Raw genomic sequence first — 26,846 nt, 5'->3', positions numbered from 1 at the left:
TCAGCTGGGCACTTTCTGTGTGGTTCTCTCTGGGCACTCCAGCCTCCAAAGGCATGTGTCTTAGGTGAATTAGTGATTCTAAATTGGTGTGAATGCGAGAGTGAATGGTTGTCTCCATGTTAGCCATATAGCAGACCTTATGACAGCTCTGATGAGCTCCAACTCCTGCTGTGACCACAGATAAGCCAAAGAAAAATAGATGAAGTATTGTGTCTCTGCTTTGTCATGTCCCACATTATTTTCACATCTGGATGGGGAAAAATTATTTTTTTTCATGTTTTGTTTTTATTTATTTGTATTTATTTTTTATTGAATATATTACCTTTATCTTTATGTATTATTTTTATTTGCATTTTAGTTTTGTGCACCGTGGATCTAACCAAAGACCCGGGAGTGTCCCTGCAGATTGAGAATCTAAATTCTGACTCCTACTGTGAGATCAGCATCAACTCTGAGGTTAAAGAGAAGATAAATGTGACTGCGGGATCAATAGCCAAACTGTCCTTCCTCGACTGCCCAAATGAAGACATACGCCTGACTGCCAAAAAAGTTATTGGTGAGAGTTCTCATTCCTGATATGTGTTTTCTTATACATGACAGTAGATCTATCTCTGTTTCCTGGGTATAGAAAAGATTAAATCTAAGTTAAATAGTCGATTTAAAGTCTAAAAGGATAGACTGATATTTTGAGAAAAATGTTTATTAGCTTTATTTCTGAGACTTCAAAGAAAAGCTCATCAAGAGTCCTTCTGTTGGTTTAAATAAGAACTTTTGCAACAACAACAAAAAAAGTTTACTATTTAAGTTGTGCTTTATTTGGAAACTTAATATCATGCATCTCACTTCATGCTTTTGAATGACAGACTGCAAGAACACAGAGTCGTGCCCCGTGACTACACTTTCTGTGTCCACAATGGAGCCTTGCCTGCCAATGCCCCTCAACAGCTTCACCTGGGACCTCAACATCCCCGAAACCAAAACGTGGGACCTGGTGTCACCAAAAGGAAGTTTGCGGCAGTCCCTGCCCAGCCAGGAGTGTAAAGAGCCTTTTTCTCTGCACTTGGCAGAAGAAGAGGGTAGCAATTTTGTTGGAAATTTCTGCTTTGATGGCGTAATCCAAAAAATCCAAGTGCACGCCAACATCTCCATCACAGCTCCGGGACAGCAGTTAAGCAGGATGACGGGGTCTTTCCTCAATATCAGCGTCAGCGAGGAGATCACAGGTAAAATGTCAATATGTATTGTTGGGCTCCTGCCTGGGTTTTTTTTTTTTTTCTTTTTTACTAAAAGCCCAGGCGTATTTACTCATTAATTGTATCAGTTATATTATATATCATTTTCCCAATAATGGCTTCATTTATTTGTTGTCTGACTGTTTTAAAACATTGCATTCGTGCTTGGTAAATATAATAGAAGCCAAATTCAACATTTAAAAGGACTCAAAAGTGAGAATGACCTGAATCATGAGCTAATCTGTAAAAAGTGACTAGTTTTATCATCCAGTATGTTCTGTAGTCTTCTGTTGTTTGAGTTTGGTTAAAGAAGTCGTTTTAAAGAATTACCTTAAGATGAAGGAAATTTGAATCAATAATTAGTTAATGAACAAAATAATTTATTTGAGAGACTAAACAACAACATGCTGCAGTACGCGGCTATTGTACTTTAAAATTCCACGCAGAGGCAGTGTTGCACCACAGATGGGTTTTTATTTATTTATTTTCATTTATAAAACACCCAGGATTTAGACTTGATATGAATTCCTTCCCTCTTTCAGAGACCATTATTTACACGGTCAGTCCTGACACGATGTCTCCAACACTGCTGGCGACCCCCAACTGGCCTCAGGGTATGAAATCTTACCGCACCCTAAGCTGGATCGTCACGCTGCCCAACCAGTACAAAGCACAGCTCAATTTTAACGTCACACAGCCTCAATGTAAAGAGGGACACACAGGAATCGATGTGAGGACGATAGAGAACAGAGAGCTGAAACTAAGTATTTCAGAAAATGATCCGTCGGTGGTGGAACAGTTGGTGGGTGAGAGTTTCTATCTCAACATGTCCAACTGTGAACCAGAGACTCGTCAATTTAGTGCACTGACCACAATCAATCTGCAGAGGAAGCAGAGTAAGCAGTTATCACTGTAGCACATTCACATACACAAAACATCTTAGGGGCATAAATCTAATCAGTGTTTGCTTTGTTCCTCCACAGATTTCTTACCCATCGTCCTTGGGATATCAGGAGCTATTTTGTTTTTGCTTCTAGTGCTAGCTGTTGTATGCATTGTCACAAAGTGAGTACACCTGCAGCAAAACACTGGTAGCCTAAAAAATGCCTGAGACTAGGCTGTGTTAGTTAGAAAGAAATCTCTGTCTGTGTGTCTGGTTTTTTGTTTGTTTGTTTGTTTGTTTGTTTCTTTGGCTGCAAACTCCTTCTAGACCATCAGGAGTTGAGCAGCCAAACTTAGCATACAGGTACATCTTCAGCCGCTGAAGGTTCTTATCTACATCAGATTTTACACAGTTATCATGTTGCCTAGAAACCATCTTGCAAAATGGCTAAAAGTACTACTTTTTTTTGCAATTATGCAAAAAACACATCATAAAAGCATTATATCACTTTTATTTCATAACAGTAACATGTCATTTAAATCCACAAAAGCTGAATTATGCATGGCCATCCTGTTGCCTGGCAACCACCAAGCAATTGTCTAAAATGGCTAAATTTTTTCTTTTGCATAAACCACATCCACTACCCCAATTTTTTTGTTCTACTTTTTCTCATTGTGATTAAATTTATCAGTAACGATGTACTTAATCTCAGAGTAGATACTGAGCCATACTTAAAATTACCTAGTTTTTCATCCTTTTTTATCTACTTTATATTTTCTTTATATATTTTTTAAAGTTGTTTTTGCCCAAATTGGAACACAAACCATTTTTAATACCAACTTTTATTTTTGCAGTCATGACATATTAGTGTAAAATAAATATGAACAATGCAGCTGCTGTAAGATAAACCATTGATTTGCTGTTTCTGCTGATATATACACACAGTTAAGTCCAAAGTATATGGACACATTTTATAATTTTGCCTCTGTGCAAAACCAGTGAATTTAAGTTTAAACAAACAAACAAAAAAATTTACAGACATTTTTATGCATAGTCTCTCATAGTGGCATTATTAGACCATAAACCTTTGGTTTGTCTTCATCTTTTCAAACAGGAAAAAGAAAAATCAAAAAAGGAACAGGGGATCGTCCATATACATGCCCAAAGGGAATATCTTCCGGCCATCTGACATGCACTTCACCAAAACCAGATCTGAAAATGAATCTCACGTCTATGACTCCATAGATGAAACGATGGTCTATGGCCATCTGCTGAGTAACTCCAGCCATGGCGAGGCGTTTCCAGACCAGTATAACGGCATTCAGACAGACACCTACCGCACTTTCACAGGCCCCGCTGATGGAGCGCTGCCTGTCATTAAAGAACCAGATCCACAGCCCGGGGACAAAATGTTTATGGATCCCTCTGAGACTTTCATACCATCCCGTCCACGTACTCCCATCAACCGACAGGACAGCCTCGGCTTCCAGGACCGCAGGATGATTGACAATGAGCTATACACATTCAAGACCACAGGGGACATAAACACCATCCGACTCTCTGCTGCTGATATGGAGCCCATACCGGATGACTATTTGTAGTGTGTCAGGACCACAGCCATCCAATGAACTGCTATTACAAAATCCTCCTTACAGCACCAAGTATCTGCCAAGGGGTACTCATGCACGTGTCTGTGCTGTGACTATACTCATGTCTAAGCGGTATTTGGTAGAACTCGGTCTGCTCTAGAGATCCAAGAGTGAAAGCAGTGAGGCCTGTTTTTAAAAGTCTGGAAAATAACGTCCCTGGGATACAAAGAGTGCATGTACAAAAGCTTTTCCTTTATGCTTGTGCAACGTTTCATAACATTGTGGTCTCACTAATGGCTCAGACATAAGGAACACATCTGGCTCGACCCATCGCAGCTCTAGACAAATGCAGTTAGTAGAGAAAAGCAAAAAGTATACTTAATGCAGTGTTGAGGCAGCCATGAACCTCAGTGTGAAAGCACACGATTGGCTCATGTAGTTCCAACATGAGCTGTTGATTGGTTCTTTTTTTTTTTTTTTAGCTGCTTTATGTAATTGTCCCATAGCTTTTTATTAAGGATCCTTGATCCCAGAGATATGGCTCACAATCTTTTCATCTTACTCCCAGACAGAAAAAGCAGCAACTACTATTTCTTGAATGTTTGTTTGGGTTTTTTTTATTTTAAACTTGTTTAAAGTATGGAAAATGGAAAATTATCCGTTATTGTTGTTTGTAAATGTTTTTTATCTTGTTGACTAGTATTTTTTTTATTTTATTTTTTTAAGATTTGCCTTTTCTTAGCCTGTACATACCAGAATTGTTTTGTTTTTGTTTTGACTTGCAATAAATTGTCAGTGTATGATGGGGAAGCGGTGTAGCCTTACGTGACCTTACGGCCATCATTACCTCATCTGAAGTGATGTTTCATTTTCCCTCTTGTGCTTAAACATGGGCTTCTTTGCATGCTGGACACTAAAAAAAAGCTGTTTCAGCCGCAGGAACTCCAACTATTAAAAACAGTGTGAGGAGGAGGAGGGTGTGGAAGAACCGCTGAAGATTCGCAGCTACTGTTTACCAAGGAGCATAGCGGAAATAACAAATGCAGAGGCCAGGTTTATGTGACATTTCTAAACTGCAGACGATTTTTAAATAAAGTCTCCACGTCTTCTGACTTGCAAGTTTTGTAGAATTAATCTTCAAATTTTTTTTGTGGAAAGCAAATTTCTGAAAAACAGGAAAAAGCAAAACAGGGATAGACATTGTAGTTTATTGATGGTAATTTTACAGGTCGCAGGCTACAAGACTAGCAAACTGGAACGAGTGAAGACTGAGTTATTATAAAAATTAAAAAGTTATATCAGTCATAATTATGGCTTTTTTAAAGTCCTATTTAAAAAGAAGTTTAAAACAGTGGTTCTCAGCCAGTGAGTCACAGAACTGCTGTTGATCGGTGTGAGGACAACAGAGAGTTACACGCAGTTTTTAATTTGTGGATGGTGCCAGCACCCAAACACTATTTTTAATCACATGAACATTGTTGTTTCAACTTATGTTTTTCTAAAATGATATGTAGTTTTCTTTGCCATTTCTTTGTACAGCCACACAATCTCTCGCTTACTCCAAACTGGACTGTGGTCTTCTTCTTGTTTTTATTCCAAACACCAGGAACGCTGCAAAATTACATACCAGCAGCATCACATTTGTCTAAAATAACATCTTCTTATGCAACTGATTGTGACTTCTACATCAGACTTTGGTTCTGATGCAAAGCCAGTTGGGAACCACTGGCTTGAACCCCTTTTAGGATAGCAAAGAAAAGCAGCATTGCAGTGAGAGTAAACACACACACACACACAAAGCAGCTATAACCAAGCAAACGCAGAGTCACTGGTGAGATAAATGTGGTCAAACGATGTTGAACTGGCACACGGATGGCTTCTCGTCGCGGCAGTTCTCGTCAAACCACTTCCCCTGGGAGGCTGCAGAGAGCACAGCGCAGTTCTGGGACATGCTCCCGTCTGGCTGGGGGGACCTAAAGTTGGACGTGTCCCAGTTTTTGTAGGTGATACTGCTGCTGGTCTGGTCGATCCAGGTGCCCTCAGTTACCATATCGTTGATGCCCAGCCACGCCTGCTCATCTGGGCCGATGCTTTGGCGGACGTAGTCTCTGAACTCATCGTTCTCATCCTTGGATGTAGGTGTGCCAAGGACACCGCCCAGGGCGTTGCAGTCTTCGCTGGCGGTGTGATAACGTTTCCTCACAGGGTCACTCAAGAAACACTTGCCATTGATCTTTTTGCCTTTTAAACAGACTGCAGAGGGGAGAAAAAAAGGAACTGATGGTTAAATAAGAACAGTAAAATGCTTTTTTTTTTTTTTTTTTATGTTTTCTTGTTTTTGTGAGGACTTTTTTTGATAATGATATGCAGGAAAAATGTAGCTTTGTTATCATGGCGAACACAACTTTAAAAAAAGAATGTATGTGTTTGTTTTCCAGAAACAATATGATTTTCTGTTCAGAACAGCGGGGCAAACGTGTTTTCCAGATTAAAATATGGCATTTTAAAGACTCCACATGTATCTAATCTGCACTTATGTTTAACTGAAGCATGCTTCAGGATATTGGATCCAACTTAAATACATATTTTGTTCTCTCAACTGTAATCCATATCAGACAGAAGTGAGACTAAGAAGTGCGTCTGTCTCCACTCTGCTGGTGTGATATTAAAGGCATATTCACCTTCAATCACCAGTGACTAGGATCAGCCCAAGCACGGTTTATGAAGGAGGACACGTCAACAAGTGTTATATAGATAAACGGGCTAAAATGGATAAAATAAGTTGCTGTTGCATGAATAACTGTGAGAAATTGTGTTGAATAATCTAAATGGGTAGAGTGAGTGAAAGTGTGTACTGCTAATTCTTACTCTGACTTGACTGAAAACATATAAGATGCATGCACACTAAAAAAAATCAAACAATGATTAAAAACAAGAATTCTGATATTTTGTGTCTTATTAATAATATTATGTGACAGCTAGTTTATAGTGCATGCATATTTTTTTAATAAAATATCAAATGTCTTAAGGTAGATTTAACAGCTGGCCCCAAAGCAAGGTAAGCAAGGACTGTTATACACTGTTAACTTGCATACACTCGTACACTTAAGGGTTTTATCACATGACGGTGCAGGTAGTGCCTTCTCTTGATGACTGTTTTAACTATGAACTGTTTTAAACACCAGGTTTACCTCTTTGCAGAGCCTGCTGTTCCTTCAGTAGGTTGAGCTCCTGGACGATGTCATCGATCTGTTTCTGTAATTGCACAATAGCAGCATCCTTTGTTGTATCTGATTCCAGACATACAAGAAATTTTTTTTAGAAAAGGTTAATTGTGCAAACTCAGTGATCAAACAGCTTTAGAGTGTTTTAAGTAAGAGGAGACTCTTAAGACTCTCTACCTTTTTTCATGGGCTTCTTCTTTGTTGGAATCTGCTGAAGCGAGGAGCTTACGAGCAGCAGCACTCCTAGGAGCACACACACTCCTTTGAACTCCATGGTTAGACCTGTCGAATGAGGCTGAATCAACGTGGACGCTTGCAATTTATCCATCTCCCTCCCTCTCTCTTTCTTTCTTTCTATTTGTCCCTCTCACACACTCCCTCTCATCCCCCAGAAGATGGAAAAATTATGTAGTCTGAAAGTGCTGTTTGTAGGAATAACAGTCCAACCTCAGAAGCCTTTAAGGATGGCGTGTGTGCGTTTCTTTTGGCTCCAGACTCTTCACGTGGAGGTTGAGGGCTAACCAGAGCCAGGCCTGGAAAGCAGGTGTAGACCTGCAGACTGAGGCCAGACAGTGTGAAGCAGCTATTACATAAGCCCTCTGCAGCTTTCATGAAGGTGTATAAAAAAGACAAACAAAGAGCGACTCTTCTGTTGCATAAGACCCTGCATAACTCAGCTATAGTTTTACTGGCTCAAATTATTATAGTTTCATCCACAGCATATGGCTAAAATTTGACCTGTAAGTTTTATTACTGCAGGTGTTTTTGACAGCAGTGAAGGTGCATTATGATCCTTTAGTAGATGAGATGCAGGATATTTTCTTTTTTTTTAGTTTCAGACTTCGCACTGAAAGATTTAGGCAATGGCTCAAACTTTGCCCACATGTCAGACTGATCCAAAGCAAGAGCTTGTTTTGGATCAGTCTGTTGCCTGCCTGTGCACACACCCTCACCCTGTCTGAGGACAAAGTGGAAATCATCCAGAGTCACATCTGGTCCTTCTGTAAAATTCCACTACACTTATTCCTCAGCTGACACGTGGCAAACACAAAAGGATGCAGAAAGACTGGACAGTTCCAGTGCAGGTCTGCTGAGAGAGGGCAGTGCAGATTTCAAGAATGGAAAGTTTTGCATTTGTGGGGAGTTAAAAAACAACAACCCATTCACTGATGCGGAACAAACTTTAAGGATAAATGAACACAAACACTAAGTATTGTTCAAGGTTCATATTAGGCCATTTTTCCAACCATTTGCATCATAATAAGTATTTTAAATAATCTGCACTTCATCTTCTTCCTGACTTTGTAACAGCTTGAAATCAGACTAAAACTAAAACAGACAAACAATTAGCCCATAGAAAATATTTTGATAATCAATTAATTATTTTAAGCAAAATGCCAAAAGATTCAGTCTTTATTGACAGCAACTTGAATATATTTGGTTTTGGGCAAAAGAATACTGGTGGTCGCAAGTGCTTCCCCTGAGCCTCCTACTATATGCACGTATGGTATAAATGTGAAATAATAATAATAATAATCCCTCACTAGCTTCAGCTTTCAACCAGACATATCTTCTACAAAGCTTCATCTGTTGTGATTCAGACGCCACATAAAACAATTCCTCTATCAATCTGTGTGCAAACAAAACAACAACAAAAACGTATCTGAAAAAACAAATATACGCAGAGTACAAATAAACACTTTATTAGAAAATTATGTATACATGTAAACACAAACTTGGAAACAGGAGCGGATTTTTAGCCCAAAAAACCAACTTTCTGTCTCTTTTTTCCGAGACTCTCTTCCTGTTCCAGCAGCTTCATGAGAGGAGCGTGGAGGGCTTTCCCAACTCTTTTGCCCGCCTGCAGAAAACAAGCAAAGAAAGAAAGAAAGGAAATAAACAATCCACCCATTTTTCTGCCACTTATCCAGGTTTGGGCACGGGGCAGCAGTGTAAGCAAAGATGACACTTGGCTCTGCCTAGAAATTCTGTCTATAAAAGTAGTGAACTACTTTAGTTAGGTGGGTGAGCAGGTGCCCATTGACTTATGGTTGAAATGCAGCAGCCCAGGTTCAAGTTCAACCTGCAGCTCCAACTCCACGTGAGAATATAAAGGATTCCTTTTAACTGAAGGTCAAATGTTGCTGCTTTAAAATGTAAATAAGGTTAAAAGCACAATTTGTTAATTCTTCAGCTGTGCTGAGAGGAGGCCAGATGGCTGAGGAGCGAAGCTGGGCTCACCTCTGTCATTTCAAAGATGCTCTCTGGGTCCAGACTGCCTCCGCCCACCTTCCTCATACAGGTGATGGTGCCCTTGTGCGTGACGGAGATTATGAGGCTTGCCACAGAGCAGGCCTTCTCCTGCAGTGTTGCATCCACCACATGTCTGTGTCCCACCTGCAGAAACACAGTGAGCCGCATGTAGCACTATGGTGTGGTGACAGTCATCACCTCTGAGCATCAGCAAGTGAGCTCACCTTGCACAAAGTCACTATACAGGGAACGTTTTCTACGTTGAGTCTCATACAGTCGTAGGGGTCGTCAGACAGCTCAATTTCTTTTCCTCCTTCTTCATCGGATGATATGTGAACTTTGGGAATTCTGTCGGTGGAGTAATCAAGACTTTTAGTAAGATTTCATTTGTGCAATATTAAATAAACTGTAAGATGCCAAAAAATCCCACACAGAGACTCACTTTGTGTTGAAGAGAGCCGCCTTGATAGCTACTGATATGGCATCGTACAAGTTTCCATCACACTGCAGGAGCTGTGGAAGCATAAAAACATGAGATTTGACCCAAGTTGTTTGGATTTATTTGGAAATGTTCAAGCAAATCTTAACACCTCTACACTGCTAACAACTCTTACTATACAAACAGGAAGAAAAAGGTAAATGCAGGAAAACAGTCTTGTCATTTTGAGGATAATAACAGAAGCACAGCCCATAAGAATCACATCTAGGGTTGTGATGGAATAATTGTAATTATTTATTAGTTTTTTGTGCTAAAATATGTCAGAAAATTGTGAAAATGACTGGTGTAGTAAGTTCTCAGTCAAATTATTGTCCAAAAATAACTTGTTCTGTCTAAAAACAATAAATTTATTATTGCAGAAAACAACTGTGGAGCAGCAGAGGAGAGGATTTTGGCTGGATCACTAGTCAAAATTCAATGACGCTCAAATGGAGGGCAAAAAAAACTGCAGTCATGGAGAAAGGGAGCTGCAGTGTAGAGTGCACGTTTTCTTTATTTTTGCACACTAGAAAAAAATAAATATTAAAAAAGAAAAAAATTTTAGGAAGCAAAAGGCAGCGTTGGACACTACGACTCACCAGCACATCCACATAGAGCACCCAGCAGTGTTCTCCAGCACATATGCAGAGGCTCTTCAGATCGATGCTGCGTTTGTTGTTGAAGACTTTGTAGAGGGTGTTACTCAGCTTCGTGCCCAGCTCCTCACCCCCTCTGCCCTCAAACTCGGGGGTCGCATTGGCCGAACTGAAGAAGAAACAACCCAGTGAAGTCGTACAGCAGGAGCTTATCCCAGAGTAAAGCTTGCTAATCTTGCTACCTCTCTTCACACAAACACGTTATGTATGGTCATATGATAATACTTTCTTTAGTGGACTATGGTGGAAATCCAGGGAACAGATAATGCAACACTACCTCCTGGTGGCAGCACATCCATTAAAACACTCACTTAACTTCAAGTGATTTTTTTTACTTTCAATGTCTTTAAAATCTTTAATTGCTGATGCAAAAATTTTGATTTGAATTCAAGATTTTTCACCTAAACGCTGTAAAAAATGACGCGTACCCACGTTTAAACCAACGGGGTGTAACAACTCTTCCGAGCCACAGCCTGGCTTACCTTTCAACTCCCCACAAAACAAAAAACAAAAAAAACCCAGTTGTTTTTTTTAAACCACATTCATGAATAGAGAAAAAATACACTTAATTATTCTGGGGTATTTTTTTTTGTTTTTATTCTGGGGTATTTCTAGTTCTTTTTATATAACAGCAGCTGTTGCACTTTCACCTATTCTCACGCTGCCAAATAAATCTTACAGCAAATAATGAGAATAATAACTGTAATAATAATAATAATAATAATTAATCAAATCAGAAGTAATCAAAATCAGTACATGTTTTAGCACCAACTCTGCTGCTACACTATACAGTTTGTGCCCGTCAATAATACGTAAAAATAAAAATAAAATAATTCTGTGATTAACACAGAAAGCAAATTTCGATGATCACTGTGAAGATTGTAGAAAATGCCGTGGGACCTTTTCCCCCCTCTGTTAAATCCATAGTGGCACCTCTGGGCTCAAACACACACTTGATTACAGCTCTCACCAGACACATGTGCTTTAACGTGGAATTACCAGCTTCAAGTGGAATAGTGAAATGATATTGTGGATGTTTGTATCCCTATTTTGGCCACAGTTTCAGAATTGTTATACCCCTCATAAACAGAAATATCATTTAGCAGCATACATACCAATCAACAAAGAACTCCAAATAGCCCTCAGCTGGCACCGTTGGCCTTGGTTTTCCAATCTCTGCCTTAACCCCCACAAGAACCGCTGTGTGCCCCTGGAAGAGAGACAAACCATGGGGTGATATAAAAAGGTTGGTCTGACAGTGGAACCTGGAAATGAGCTTCAACAGCACTCTGACTTCTGAAAAGTGTACTCATGCCTTCACTTCATCTCAGCTTTACTACTAACAGTTTTCATTCATCTGTCAAGTCATTCAGGTTTTGCTTTGCTGACTGTAGCTGGACTAAAACCCTGTGGGAAGCCTCTTAAGTGACAAGTGAGATCACATATCAGCCATTGTGGCTTCCTTACACTGGCTCCAAGTCAAATTTAGATGTGATTTTAAGAATTAGTTTTTTCGTAAATCGTTTAATGATCATTAAATATCATTAAATTTCAGTCTTTCAGCTGTTCACACATGCTGCCTGATTTAATTACCAGCGTGACTTTGGCGGATCCGTCTGTGTTGGAAACCACATCGGTCTCTATTTCCATGTGTCTGTAGTCCTCGCAGCCTCGTCCATCCACCCTTAAGTCATCCTGAAGACCAGGAAGAAACATGTCAACAGAGACAGTGCTAATGCAGCTAGCTTCCTATCGCTAAAGCTCATAAATACATTTAAAATGATTTTAACAGAATGAACAAAAGTCTGGTGCTGTATTTTTTAACATGTTTGTTAACAACTTACTCGTATGCCGTGTAGTATGTACACTTTTTCAGCCTCACTAACTTGCACTGTTGCCATTTTTCAGAAACACTTTTAGCATGTGTGTGTATGTCTGTCGCTTTACCCCTGCGTCATCAGAAAACGACAATAGGGGGAAATAATCCGAAGGGCATGCTGGTTGTTTGAGTTTTCTAATAATCTTTACAGGTAAACACCCCACCCAACAAACACAAGACAGTGATCTCCTAAAAACAAAGATATTCCACTGATGTTGACACGAAAAGCAACTTAAAGTTTGAACAACCCTTTACAACAATTTTTCTGCACGTGCTTTAACTTATGCCACGTATTTTTGGTAATTTTTTTCTTGTGATTTTTTTCCACGAAATCTGTGAATTTTGTACCCTATGTATTTTACTTGTAAATTTGTTGTTTTATATTATTAAGTTTCTATTTCCTATTTTATTAAAGAAAATTCGCTATTTTTTTTTAATAAATAGATGAGTGTTTTCTCAAAAGCTGCCAATTTTTGCGTGTAAATTTACTTTTTGTGTCATAGACTGACATTTTTTTGTTTTGGTTTGTTGCTTAAAATATTGTAATTTTGGGGGGTTATTTGAAACTTTTTTTCTTCTCATTTTTTCCTTGTAACTTTTTTTGGAAATTTTTCTCCCCTAGTACAATCCCTTATTCATTCATTCATTCATTTATCTATTTTCCTTACAGACTTACTCACTTTAACCTTCAGCAGCCCTCACCATCGTAAGGGGGCGGTAGGATTTTGCAAGGTTTTGATCTCAGCCCGGGTGAAAGTACCACCTAGAAGTCAACGCTCAGGGTAAAGCGGCCCATAACACACAGGAGAGGGTGTCTGACTTCCTGGTTGGATCTGCATTTTGTTGTCCCGCTGCCCGCAGAGCTTTCTGGATCTGACGGGAGGAGCGGCAGTTCGACAGCACCTTGTGTCAGGTCACGTTTAGCTGACTGTTAGTGAGGATAATTAACACTTCTTTGAAAACGAGACAGCAACGAGAGCGGCAGCCGAGTCGCTGGGGCCGTGGAGGGCAACTGTCCGAAGATCGGTGAGGTTAGCTGGGATTGAGCTAACGGACGCAGCGGAGGGGCAGACAGGCGTGTGTGGATAGTTTGGGGTGTCTGAACTCTACAAGCCTCTAAACTACACAAAGAGTTTAAGAAGCGTCCGTCGAGAAAGGCAAGAGAGTGCGAGGTAGGCTGTGAAAACCCAGTTTCACTCTGGAAAATGGTTTTGTAGATTTTAAGTGTTTCCATTTATCAACTACTGGAAATCCAGTCATCCCGCTCTGTTTCAGCTACCAGTTAACTTCCTGGTTTGGTTTATTACTGCACTTTCCAAAAGATGAGTAGTTATGTCCTATACATCATATATGTTACCATATACGATACTCATCATATCTTTGTGGTGGTTAGTTTACCTGAAATACAGCAAACCGTGCTCAAAAGCACTTCAGCCGTATACATGAGCCCAGAACACACGCTTATTTTTTTCCTCCTTAGTGCCTCTCAGGTTATTCAACATATTTTAGCAGATGTCTGTTTTTTATCCTCGAAATCAAATCGGCCAAAGACGAGCTGGAAGGACCAGTCAGTGAATCTTGTTGTGGATAAACAAGTAATGAAACTGCTGTCTTGCAGTTGCCATAACATTAAATGCAACCATTATTAAAATAGCTTATCTCATTATGAATGGCTTAATAAAATCAATGTCATATGATAAAACAAGATAGCTCAATAAGATACAAAAAAACCCCACAGTTAGATAAGAAATTAATGATATAATATAAGAGTGAAACCAAAGACAGGTGACTGAAATGAAAAAAGGTGATCATCTCCTCAGAGTTCACATGTAGATGTGAACATGCCACATATTCAGTTTACAAATGTAATTAAAATTAAATTCTTAAGTGTAAGAAAGTGTTTCTTTAGTGTAAAGAAGTCCATTTTAAAGCGTTCACCTTAGCTAAATTCAATATTTCAAAAAATCTGAAATGATAAGCTGAATTGAAAGGCACCCTTTTACCCCACTCCCTTAAAAATAACCCTACAACACAGGGTGTCATTTCATGTTAAAAAATCACACGTGAAACAAATAAACAACCTGAGGTGAACTTGAGAAAAACGGGTGTAGTGTTCTACGTCTTTATGTTTAAACCATGTCTAGATCTCGAAATACTTTCAACTCACCATTCGTTTCACACCTGTACAATAAACATGACATCAGTAAAATGATTAACAATTCATTTTTTACTGAAAAAACTGGACAAATTAATGGCTTCTGTGCAATTTTCACTCTTTGTAAAGCCATCTAGTGGGCCAGACTGGACCCTGGACCTGCTTTAGCCAGTAGAGAGTTCGCTCTGTCAGTTTAAAGACCATCAACAGCTACTCCGTGAGCAGTTTGTCGTGTCTAATGTGTCTCTTCTGCCACTCTGCTTCAATACAGGGACAGCAGTATCTATGTGATGATAAATAAAACAATGTGTATCGGTGTCATATTCAGGTCATGTTTGTTTTTGCAATAATAATCCCTGAAGCATCACATTAGTCTTGAGTGAAACAACCATTTTCAGTTTTTTAAGTGGCCCGATGAGACTATCAGTAAAGTGGAACAACATCAGCATGTTAACCGGCTGTTTATCCCAGCAGGAGGTCCTCGTGCCGCCTGCCCGCTCAGCTGCCTCCTTCACTCGGTGGTGTAATTTATTTTACAGCAGGGTATCAAAAATGCCTGTGAATCGTGGAGTGTTTTAGTGTGCTGCATGCATTTTAAATGAACTTACCTTTACCGTGTTAAACATTTTCACATACTGTATCTACTGTATCTTCCGGATCGTCTTAGACAAGATTTTGTTGTGTAAAGTGTTTCTGTTCCATTCATGTTGGTTTTCCTCTCTATACAAGCAGCTATTCACTGACAGAAATCTATAGACTCATTCTGCAGGAGGAACTATTTGCTTAATTGTTAATGAACTCAGCATCAGTAGTTAGTTTCACTCCAGGGCTTTCTTGCCTATTTCATTGTCTTGAGTTTCTGTCTTTTTTCATCATCTCCATTTTCACTCAACACTGGTTTCATTGCTGTTTCTAGCTGTTGTTTCTAATGAAGGGAGTCGTTTTCAGTGACACACCGGCCATGTGTAAGCTTCCTGCATCCTGAAGCAAGTTTTACTTGAAACTCGACAGGTGGACTTCCTCCACCCGTCGAGCCAAATACGCGTCAAGTGAGTCACACGAGTAAACAACACGTGGTTATTACAGGGACACTAGCATGTGTACTCAAAATTCATTTAGTACTCCAATAGAACACTTAAAAACAATCGTTCATCTAACCAGAGTGAAGTAGGTGAACTTACAGCTTATTTGCAGCGGGGGAAGTAATCTGAAACTTGAACTTTAAAGCAAACAGTTCCCAAAAATGCTTCAGCTTTTTTTGTGTGTGTCGCTTTGGAACAAACTGTGTTGCTACACCTTTGCAGCCACAGTTACAACATACTGTAATATAGGAAGTTGAATATTGAATATAAATCATGAGAAAAAAGCAAGTGGTTGGTCTGGAGTTGTTTCTGGAGCAAGCTAAAGACCCAGAACATTAGGAAATGCCTTAATGGTAGGTTTTAAGTGAACATCGGGTCAGTTTGTCGTGAACGGCACATTTGTGTCAATTCTTGCTGACCTCAAGAGCCCTGGGAATAAATCTGCTAAACATAATTTTTGTAGCATTATAGAAAAAATACAACAAGTGTATTTGGCTACTGAATGAGTCTTTTTAGATTCTGTGATTTCATTTTATTAATTCATTTATTTTTCGGAACAAAGTTGTATTATTTACCAGTTTCAGTGTACACTTTGTGTCTTTTGTCCTGTATTCGTCATTTCACCCCCAGCCAATTGCAGCAGATGGACACCCCTCCCTGAACCTGGTTCTTCCTGTTACTGGTTTCTTGCTGCTAAAAAGGAGTTTTCCCTTCCACTGTAACCAAGTGCTTTCTTACAAGAGGGTTGTCTGATTGTTGGGGTTTTCTCTGTATTATTGTGGGGTCTTTACCTTAAAATTTAAAGTTGTGATTTGACACTATATAAATCAAATTGAATACATTTTCAGTAACACCTGGAACAAAAATTGACTTCTTTTGACTGGTAGTTTACGGTGACAGATTAGTATTATCTGATGACCACGTTGAAATAAATTGCTCAAAAAATTATTTATTCAAATAAAGAGTAAAAATTAGAATAGCCTAAATGAGCGCACAAAACTGTTTTAAATACTTGGTGCTGCTTAAAAATGTCACTGCTGATAGATGCTGTGTGACATTCTTGGGAAATGTAGATGTGCTGGGATTCTTTCCTTTATTGTGATCCACAGCTTGACATGGTGGTGAATGTTGGGTACAGAGTTTTGTTTGTCACCATGCCATCTATGCCGCTTGACATCTGTCCAACTTTGGCTTTAGACGGATTGATCCTTCCAGGAAGCTTTTATTTCACTTGCAGTAATGTAATGACTTGTTGTCAACTTGAGTGATGTTAAATTCTAGCCTGGTCTCATTGCGAAATGTTTTTTTTTTTTTTTCCTTCTCACATGCACGGAGACAAACTGTCCACTTTACTTTGTTATGTTGCAGTCAGCAAGACTTTGGCCAGTCCTGAGTAAGCAGGATCAACTTTGAAACCAGTATGTTTCACATTTGTGCTGCCTCTGTTTTTGAGCGTCCTGAGTAGCATGTGTCGCCATGCCAACCTAGAAAACTGAGCATCCTTTTGAAACGTCCGACTTGTGTACTTTAACCCAGATGTGATCTTTTTCTAAACCTAATCAAATAGTTTTCTTTTCTAAACTGAACTAGGTCATTTTTGGTATGTAAACAGAACTAATGCTACAGTCACACTGGGGAAAACGGTGATCTGCTCTGTCTGGACCCTCCCTCACACATAGACATGGTGAAACAACGAGCATAGGAGAAGAAACTTTGGCACCAAAATGTAGTAAAAACTGATCCGATTAAAAGGTTAAAAATCATAAATCCATTTTGGTTTTGATTTAATTTTGCTTTCCTTCTGGACAGTGATGGAATCTGAGATTTTGTCCCAGATGTGCTGTATGTTTTTATTCTGATTAAATTTCTGTCCTCTAGGAAGCTTGTGTAACTGTCAGGATCATTGGACAAGCCTTAATTAATGTGGACATAAAAGTGAGATTAGACTATCATTCAGTTAAGTCTAATGGATAGATCGAATCCTTAGTTACACCCAAGCAGTTTGATTGCTCTAATTTTAATCTTAAGTTTCAGTGAGGAGAAGGGCATCAAGGTTCCTGTATCCTACAGGAATCAGCTGTTTTATTTTAGCCTTCATGTAATACTGAGATCTAGTTATTTTTGACAGTTTGGCCCCTTTCAAGTCACATCAGATTTTTGTCTACACACACACACACAAACCTGCTTGATGACTTATTTATGAGCCTCGTCTCCAGACGGATCTGGATACACACACGCTTAAGCCCCAAGCAGAGCAGGACAGCAGTGTAGTCTGTTTTGTGGTGAAGCATTGTTTTGTGTTACCTTTAAGGCCAAATGCTGAAACTTTGCTGTGAGAGGATGCATGGATTTTCTTGGCGTTGTGGGATCAGAGCGGTTAGTGTTTGTTCCTCCTCCAGTTAATGCGTCCTCTTGAGCGTTTACTCCAACATTATTTGCTGATTCACTGTGCCTTAATGGCTCCTGCCTTTATTTATATTCCTCGAGGACCATGCAGATTCTGTTATTAGTCTGTTTACACTGACTCTTAATTGCTGTGGGACACCACTGTTACAGCGAAGTATCAAAGTAATACAGTCAGAGCAGAAAAAAATAGTTGTTTGATAGAAAATGAATTAAAAAAATAAATCAAACGTTGTTTTGTTCAGCTTCTCTCCTGAGATAATTTGAATTTCTGTGTGTGACAGAGAGAATAATCCATATTGAAGGTGATGGAAGTGAAAATAACTGTATGGCAACTGTGTACCATCCCTCGCATAAGTCCCTAATTCCTCCTCTTCTTTCATTTTCTTCCCACCGCTCTGTCCCCCCCTCTTCCTCACCATCTGTCTCGTCACTCCTCGCAGTATGTGGTTGGAGCCACAGGCGCTTTAGGATGAAGAGCCCGGCGCACCGCACCAGGGACATTGAGCGCCAAGCTGGCTACCTGAAGCGCGAGCACTGCACCCCTCCTCCACCGCGCACCGGCTCCGACACCATGTGGTTCATCCGCGACAGCTGCGGCATCGTGTGTGGCATCATCACCTGGCTCCTGGTCTTCTACGCCGAGTTTGTGGTGGTGTTCGTCATGCTGCTGCCTGCCAAGAACGTGGCCTATAGCCTCTTCAACGGGGTGCTGTTCAACGGCCTCGCCTTCCTCGCCCTTGCTTCCCATGCCAAGGCGATGTGCACAGACCCGGTCAGTCAGAGCTTTATTGGTCCACTTTATTTGCTTGTAGGATGTGATACTGACTGTCTGACTGGCAGTATTTATCCTCTCTCGATTTATTACTACAATAATTTAAGAATGTGTTCCTGTTGGTGTGCTTATAGTAAATATTTGACTTGCAACAGTTGCATGGGGTACTAAACTTTTAATTCTGTGCTCTTTTACTTTAAACTTCCACAAATTCCTCCACACTTCTCTGACACGTACTTTGCAAATTATATCTACATTTTATTAGGTACACTGGCAGCTAGGAGTTTATGATATATGCTTATGAAATGCAGCGCTCTCCAAACTTTGTGGTTTTGTATCCTTTAATGTATAGCTGGAGCCTATGGTATGACTCACATGCTTTTATTTAAAAAAAATAAATAAATAAATCTAAACTACCTGTAACTTGCAGCAGAAATAGAAGTAAAAAATAAAATAAAAAATTGATCAGATTTCTGTTATAGAACCAATTTAATTCTTATTTTCCACCACATTAATCATCCCCTCAGTGGATCCCTGATCCTTAGGTTGTGAGCCCCTTAATTATTCAACAGAATTTAAACTGTAGTCATATCAGATATAATAAAAATGTCATTCACGTCATTCATGTCTAAAATGTCATTAGATACATTTTTCTTATAACATCCCACAAACATGACCTTTTTTTTCTCTCCTTTTTTTTTTTTTGTTGCCCATCTGGCTTAGTTGTATCACAGTCCATTGACTTTCTTGGATATCAGGTGGAAAATAAATTATCTTGGGTTCTCTCCTAGTTTTTGACTCTGAGGAAACTCTTTTTTGTTTCCCCTATTAGGCTCTTGGATAGTCTCACATAACCCATAAAGCCCTACTGAAAAATTTGACACTTTAAAATGAGTTTAAGGCCCCACCTGTGACGGCTTGCATGCACTTTAGTCTGGGGTGGGCTTTGTTTTAAGTCTAATCTCATTTTTAATCTTCCGTTACTGTGTTTTAGTAATTTTTTATTTGTACTCTTCTTTATGGATTCAGCAGCTTTTTTTGTTTATCCCTTTCAGTCTAGCTTTACTATTTCTGCAAACCTTTTTTTTAGCATACTCTTGATTTACTTCTAATTGTTACATAGATTTGGATTTGTTTTCTCTATGTGCTTTGTTTGTTTTTTGTTTTTTTAAAAATGCTTTTGTGTTTGTCATGTTTTGTCTATCTTGGGCTTGGAAGCCTCTTGAGTCAACTCCAGCATTTGTAATACGAAGAAAGTTCAGCATAGCCACAATATCTATTCCTTATCTGGTTTCACTTCCCCTAAAATCCGCAGACAGGCTAAGCGGGTCACATGAAGGTGATTACCAACTCGATAAGTCAGCCCAGGGTTTCCCAATCTAGCTATAAGTGCGGTCACATAAAAGAGAGTGTGCGTTTGGCTGGAGAAGCACTTTTTAAATGCACTTTATAAAATAAAAGCCATCTTGCCGTCAAAGGAAATCATGTACCCCCGAAAGAAATCATGTACCACATGTAGAGTGACAGAGCAGAGCTGACTTCTCTTTTCATCCCACTCCTCCTCAGGGTGCTGTGCCTAAAGGAAACGCAACCAAAGAGTTCATTGAAAGTTTGCAGCTCAAACCAGGACAGGTGGTGTACAAATGCCCCAAGTGCTGCAGCATCAAGCCAGACAGAGCTCACCACTGCAGGTACAGCACTGTATGAATCTGTGTAGTATAAGAAAGGGTACACTTCTCATTGCAGACTGCACATTTTGGGAACAAAACAAACAGGAATCTGCTGAAGTCTGCACCTCACAGAGGAAAGTCCTGATGCGACTCTCCGGCTGGGAACGCCACTCCTCCTCTGTGTCTGTTCCTAGACTGGCTCTCCTGCGTCTTTCAGCTGTGTCGCATTTCCCTGCAGACTCTGCAAGTTGATAATAATAAGGACTTCCCTCTGTGGCTGCTCAGTGGTTTCTCTGGGATCTCAAGGCATGAAAAGTGCAAAAACACCTCCGATTAATTGAATTGTGAAGCCAGTGAGTCAGCCCGTCTCAGAAGCAAAAATGGCAGTCAGTTTGATTCTTTTCAAGCTGAATATTATGAGTCATTCTTGAGGGTGCTTCAGATGATACAGTGCAGTGACACAGTTATCTCTTAACAACCCAAACAAACAGTATCTTACACACAGAATGGCAGCTTTTTAAAAAGCGATTTCCCCATAAAACAAAGCGCCCAGGCAGCTCGAGTGTGACTCTCTGCTTTGTCTTATGATAAATTATGAGTTTCTGGCTTTTACTTGAGTTGTCAGCCTGCTGCAGTTTTGACAGATAAATAACCCCCAGTCTGCAGCTGCTATGACTGAGAGCAGCCTGTTCATTTTCTCACAGTTGACTGAATTATGCTCCTTAAGGTGTTTGTGTGTGTGTCTTTTAGTGACAGTTGTTGTGACATACCAACACCCACATTTGTGCATTGCATGACTCCCTCAGGTGTGCCTATGATTAATTTATTTTGTCTCCACAGTGTGTGTAAACGCTGCATCAAGAAGATGGACCATCACTGCCCCTGGGTGAATAACTGTGTCGGAGAAAGCAACCAGAAATACTTTGTCCTCTTCACAGTGAGTCTTTAACAGCAAAACGAATATTAGAATCCACTTGAAAATATTCATAATAACTCCCTCTTTCATTATCATGCTCACACTTATACTTGCTCTTGGGTCGAATGTCATAATATATAGGGTGCACCCACCGGCTACTTTAGTAGGTACGCTGGCTTGGACCCAGTTTTGCCATCAGAACTGGCCTAATTTTTCATTGCACATATTCAGCAAACATAGGAAACATTGGATAGAAATTTTGGTCTATATTGACATGATAGCATCACATTGTTACTGCAGATTTGTTGGCTTCACATCAGTGATGTGTATCTCTTGCTCCACCACACCCCAAAGGTAATCTATTGGAGTGGGAAATGGCACTGAAGGCCATTTGAGCACACTTTAACTCATTGTCATGTTCAAGAAACCAGTTTGAGGTGATATGAGCTTTGTGACATGGTCACATTGTTAACTCTGCTCTAAGCCTACCATCCATATATGACAGCAGAAATTGAGACCAAGACTAAGCAAAATCTTTCCAATCTGTCTGTCCAATTTTGATGAAGACATGTAAATTGTAATCTTAGTTTCCTGTTTTTAATAAAAGTGGCACCCGGTGTGGTCTTCAACTGCTGTAACCCATGTTGTGCATTCAGAAATGCTCTTCTGCACAACTTGGTTGTAACCAATCGGTGTCCATTCATGGTTATTTGAGTTAAAGACCTTTAGATATCGGAAAATCCAGACTCCCTTTTTCTTAATCCAGCTGTTCACACTGACTGCGTAATTTTGTTTAGACGAATTTGTGGCAGGTTTTTTTTTTTTTTTTTTTTTGAACATAGTTTGATTTTTTTTCTTCTTCTTCTTCCCCCAATTTGCCTGTACGCCTAAATGCATTTTATTTTGGCTTTCCAAATTAAGACCATAAATGAATATGAAGATTATAAAAATGAGATGACTGACATTACATTTGTGTTTGTTTTCAGATGTACATTGCACTAATATCCTTCCATGCGTTATTCATGGCGGCCTTCCATTTCGTTTTCTGCATTGAAGAAGACTGGGCGAGTAAGTGTGTGTCCTGTAATATAGTAGTTTAGTATAGGAACCAATCCAATCAGTAAAGCTTGTGACTAAGATGTAAAATGTTATGCATTAGAAGACTAATGTGGAACTCTTTTCATAGTTGATTTATTGTCTAAGCAAACTTGACACATTCTCTGCACTGACAAGCTATGACTTCTCTATTTTTATGCAAAATGTGAGGGGCAAGCCTCTGATTGGGCTAAGTGAGGGAACAGGGAACCTTGACGCTTAAGTCTTTAAGTCTGTTTAATATCCTTTCTGGTTTCCAAATTTTAGGTTATTTACTTGGTTTAACATAAAAAAAACCCTCCCTTTCTTTCCAGAGTGCAGCAACTTCTCTCCACCAGCAACTGTCATCCTCCTCATCCTCCTCTGCTTTGAAGGTCTCCTCTTTCTGATCTTCACTGCAGTCATGTTTGGGACTCAGGTCCACTCCATCTGCACTGATGAAACGGTGAGTAAATCCAGCAGGGAATTTCACCACCTTACCTCTCCTCTGCACACCTCTTGAAAACTGAATTTCAGCTACCGCCGTGTCAGCAGTCTGGCATGAGGTTAAGTTCTCATGTCAGAAACTTTCCACCTTGCTGAAGAGCCTTTAAAAAGAAAGATACTAGATCCTTTTCAGCTTGATGTGGAGAAAGTGCTGGCCTGGCTCTGACCCTTGTTTCTGCAGTTTCTACTTCACCTCACAGAGAACATTTCTCTGTATAACACTGCAGTTAGACTCTTTTTAAAGTTTGACTCAACCAGAGACATTTTGTTGTTTGTCTTCAGCACAAAGTTAAGTGGAAGTAATCGTTACATCAGTCGCAACTGATGTAAGTGTAGGCGACCTCATTGACCACATCTTTGTTATTAAGGAAACATGATAATGTTTTATCAATTGTAATGTTTTAGAAGAAAAACAGCAACCGTTTATTGCATGAGATTATATTTACTGATTGTGCTCTCTAAAGCTACTTATGATCAGTACATTTACTCTCAAGAAGAGAGAAAAGGTTTTATTGTCCATACTCTTAAAAAATGAAGTATTTTCTCAATCTGTAAAATGTAATATTAGAAATTAGAAAAATACTGTACACTAGTCTTAAAAACCCCCATAAATTCATGATACAAAGTTTATTTTGTCATATACTGGACCTTAGTTTAGCCCCTCAGTTCATCCTTTGTGAAACAGCTGTTTTTAGTTTTTTCCCCTTTAAGCTAACTTTCTTGTGATTGGTTGCTCCTTGCAAACAGAAACTTTTAAGTCAGACCTGTGTGCTTGAGGGACTGTACGAGGAGATCTGCTCTCACTGACATGATATGAGAGTTTAAAGAAATTACTAAAACCAGAGATTTAGAGCAGTCTCAACTCTGAGCGTAAACTGACCTCATTATTTGAAACTCTGGCCATGTTTGATATCAGTCACTCTTAAGAGTACAGAAAATAAGGAAAAGCATGTCTGGTCCTTTAAAGAAAAAATGTTTCTTAACAGTATGAAGACCAGCACCAGACTCGGGTGTTTTAGTTTGCAGTTTGGGGTCGAGCCTCCATAAGATTTCCCAATGTATATATTATGTATATAATGTTCTTCCTCTACCCCCTCTTCCTATAACTATGCATTTGACAAATAAAGAACCTTGAACCAAAATAAACTAAACCTGTTCGTCCTCCAGGTGGGTTCAGAGTAATGCATTTTCTGCTCAAGACACCCACAGCTCTGACTCAGACTTATCACTACAAAGAACTGTCAATTGTAGTGTTATATGGCCTCCATTTGTTGACTGTGTTGGTTTATCCTGGGAGCTTTCTTAATCGTCAGGAACCACTGAGAGTGAGTCACCTAAGACCTGTGAAAGGAAAACAAAAGAATACAAATTGTGATTCATTTTTAATCCCTCATTCAGCAGCTGCATGTTTCGATGTTTTGTATCAGGGCTGAATTTAACTCGCACTGCGTTGCTTTACCTTTTTTGCAGGGTATCGAGCAGCTGAAGAAGGAGGAGAGGAGATGGGCCAAAAAGTCTAAATGGATGAACATGAAGGTGGTGTTTGGCCACCCATTCTCTATAGCCTGGCTGAGCCCCTTTGCAACACCTGACCATGGAAAGGCAGATGTGTATCAGTATATAGTGTGAAAGCTGGATTCTAAGTGTCTGCGGACATAGACTGATCACTCTTGCCTGGAGCACAAACTTCTCTTAACCACTTCTAAATTTTCTTTCTTCTAGGAACTATTGATATTTCAGGGTGTTTTGCTGTAAAATGTGTTTTTCCTTTTTAAATTTTGCCGTTGCCCTTTCCCTGTTTTGGTGCTGACTGAGATTAACGAGGTGTAGCTGCACAATACAGCACTCTTAAGCTATGCAGCAGCATCTTGACAAGAAGCATCTAATGAGACTCTGGCAAAACACAACAAGAGACTAAGTTTTGCATTCGCTGGAGTGAATATGCCTGCAGTATCTTCAATCATCTCCTACTTCTAAGACTACACAATGTGAACTCAAGTCCTGAATGTTTCTACTCAAAGAAGCACAGCATGGTTGCCACAATGAACACCTGGTTTTGTCTTCCTGTAAAAAATGATCCTTTTTCCTTCATTTGCTTTATTAATGTAGTCGCGGTAGTCTTTTTGCTGAATGCTGCGGATGATTTGCCTTGAACAGAGCATTAGCGAGCAGTGGAATCTGCTTTTTGTAAAGCTATTTCTATTTATTTGCCTTAATGTGACAGTTCAGGCTCACACTTGTTAATGCTACTTGTTTCCTCTTTTTGATGCCAGAGAAAAGTATGTTTGTCCATTTCATTTTTCTTTTTCTTGCATTACTGCAATCAAAAGACAAATGTAACGCCTAACCTTTCTGGCAAGAAATCACATTTTGGAAAAGTTTTAAGTGTTTTTCAAGAGGATTCTGAAAATGGAGAACAGCAATAACCTCACGGTGGCTGGTTAAAGTTATAACCCTTAAGATTTCTGTGCTACTTGGTCAGTTTATATTGCACTAAATGCTCGCTGAGCAGTGTTTGTATCTGCCAACAGAGCATCCAGGTAAAACAAGGTTTCTTTTCATTTTCTACAAGTAACCCGAGTCTTGCAGCGCCTATCTTCTTATGATTTTTTTTTTATTATTTAAAACCAATCCAGCGTCACAACATCTAGAAAAAGTCTGATCGGGTCGTGAAGGTTAGATCATAAAATGCTAAGCCAAAGGCAATTTGAAGATTAAACTCTGACAATCACTTTGCGTTAGCTTCACAATAAAACTTCCTTTGTGTTTGGCCAGCAGAGCATGTAAGAAATGTTGCATTAGATGCATCTTAAACAGCTGGTACAGATGCTAGCACTGACTGAATTAAGCACTTCCACTTGCTTATGCTGGCAGTTTAAATTGTGCATGATTAATTGCGTAATCTAAGACTAACAAGAAATCTGCAGCTCTGCCGTAAATATTACCTTAACCTTTCAAGCCTTTTGTTTTTTGATGACCTTCATAGAAATCATCAATATGTGTCTTACAGAGATGAGATTTAAAGGAGGAATATTGGGAAATTTATGTTTTTAAATACTTTTTTTTTCCCCCCCTTTCTTTGAACAAGTAATGAATGCCGAAAGTTTAAACTAAACATTCAGATCACCTTCTAATATTGTGAAGGTCCTCCTCGTGTTGCCAAAAATGCTCTGACCCATTGAGGAATTAATACATGACCTTTAAGGTGGATCTTGTGGCGTCTGGCAGGACAGCATTTGGGTCCTGTTGGGTTTCAGGGTGTGGCCTCCATGGATTGGGCTTGTTCCAGTCACATGATTGGATGCTTGATCCACTTCTGATCTGGGGAGCTTGGACTCCAGGTCAATGCTTTGGGCTCTTTGTTGTGTTCATCAAGCTGTTCCTGAATGGTTTTTACAGAGGGCTCGGGCACGTTGGCATGTTTGTGGAGGCTGTTTTGCTGTAACATTTAAGTGGGTGGTACATGGGAAAGTAACAGCCATGTGAATGCCAATCTTCCCGGGTGCCCAGCAGATCATCTCACGTTAATAAAATGAGCAATGCTAATTACTTGGTCTCTCAGTGAATTTAATGTTGTGACTGATTGGATTATAATAGAATAGCTGTGTAGAATTTTATGGCAGAGCTGTGTTTAATTACATTAGACTACCTAATAAGGTGGCTATGTAGAAAAGCAGTTAGAGAACGTAAATAAACTGGATGTCAAAATGTTGTCCAAAAATGCTAAAAGTGTAAAAACCAAAAGAGTTCAATTTCCTGAAAAGCTTAAGGGTTATAACTTTCAAGTCTGATACTAGGTAGGTAAAAGTGTAAGATACTTACAGTGACTTCCTGGTCGAATATAAAACTGAAGTTAAACCAGCATCCTTTTGAACTTTAGTTTCATTTGCTTTGTAACAATCACCAGCTGAGACAGAAAGTCAGGGAATCAAGCAATACACGTTGCTCTGTGTGTGTTGACACTAAGTGTATTTTACTTGCTCTCAGTTGATGGAATTCGCTTGTGGTCTGGTTTGTCACAGATTTTCATTATAATTATGTTTTTTGGAGGCGGGAGCTCAGAGAAAATG

General features: G+C 39.5%; 4 protein-coding genes across 4 annotated transcripts in view; 2 read left to right on the top strand and 2 right to left on the bottom strand.

Annotated features, from left to right (window-relative positions):
- The window catches only part of cdcp1b (CUB domain containing protein 1b), a 15,442-nt gene extending 11,133 nt beyond the window's left edge, over positions 1-4,309 (top strand). The window contains exons 10-14 of the mRNA XM_005754411.2: positions 359-556; positions 864-1,223; positions 1,775-2,128; positions 2,216-2,297; positions 3,230-4,309. Of these exons, the coding sequence (XP_005754468.1) occupies positions 359-556; positions 864-1,223; positions 1,775-2,128; positions 2,216-2,297; positions 3,230-3,716 (1,481 nt within the window). The 3' untranslated portion in view covers positions 3,717-4,309. The remainder of the gene's footprint in view (positions 1-358; positions 557-863; positions 1,224-1,774; positions 2,129-2,215; positions 2,298-3,229) is intronic.
- An 815-nt stretch (positions 4,310-5,124) lies between these two features.
- Positions 5,125-7,241, bottom strand: LOC102205423 (tetranectin-like). Its single transcript, XM_005754408.1, has 3 exons — positions 7,106-7,241; positions 6,896-6,994; positions 5,125-5,957 (listed from the first exon to the last, which is right to left on the bottom strand). The coding sequence occupies exons 1-3, from the start codon at positions 7,200-7,202 to the stop codon at positions 5,551-5,553; spliced, it is 603 nt and encodes a 200-aa protein (XP_005754465.1). The 5' UTR covers positions 7,203-7,241; the 3' UTR covers positions 5,125-5,550.
- Positions 7,242-8,615: 1,374 nt separating this feature from the next.
- Positions 8,616-12,272, bottom strand: exosc7 (exosome component 7). Its single transcript, XM_005754407.1, has 8 exons — positions 12,160-12,272; positions 11,909-12,010; positions 11,431-11,525; positions 10,259-10,424; positions 9,624-9,694; positions 9,406-9,529; positions 9,170-9,325; positions 8,616-8,789 (listed from the first exon to the last, which is right to left on the bottom strand). The coding sequence occupies exons 1-8, from the start codon at positions 12,214-12,216 to the stop codon at positions 8,685-8,687; spliced, it is 876 nt and encodes a 291-aa protein (XP_005754464.1). The 5' UTR covers positions 12,217-12,272; the 3' UTR covers positions 8,616-8,684.
- A 643-nt stretch (positions 12,273-12,915) lies between these two features.
- On the top strand, positions 12,916-26,433 carry zdhhc3b (zDHHC palmitoyltransferase 3b). The gene is made up of 7 exons (XM_005754406.2): positions 12,916-13,366; positions 18,278-18,609; positions 20,176-20,300; positions 21,120-21,216; positions 22,182-22,263; positions 22,605-22,735; positions 24,247-26,433. Exons 2-7 carry the CDS (start codon positions 18,307-18,309, stop codon positions 24,403-24,405), a joined length of 897 nt encoding a protein of 298 aa, XP_005754463.1. The 5' UTR covers positions 12,916-13,366; positions 18,278-18,306; the 3' UTR covers positions 24,406-26,433.
- The last annotated feature ends 413 nt before the right edge of the window (positions 26,434-26,846 follow it).

This window comes from Pundamilia nyererei, unplaced genomic scaffold, assembly GCF_000239375.1.
Source record: "Pundamilia nyererei isolate P.nyererei 1_Seehausen unplaced genomic scaffold, PunNye1.0 scaffold00561, whole genome shotgun sequence".
NCBI classification, from domain to species: Eukaryota; Metazoa; Chordata; class Actinopteri; order Cichliformes; family Cichlidae; genus Pundamilia; species Pundamilia nyererei.
The sequence above is the reverse complement of the archived record's forward strand: the minus strand, read 5'-3'. Positions and strand labels throughout refer to the sequence as shown.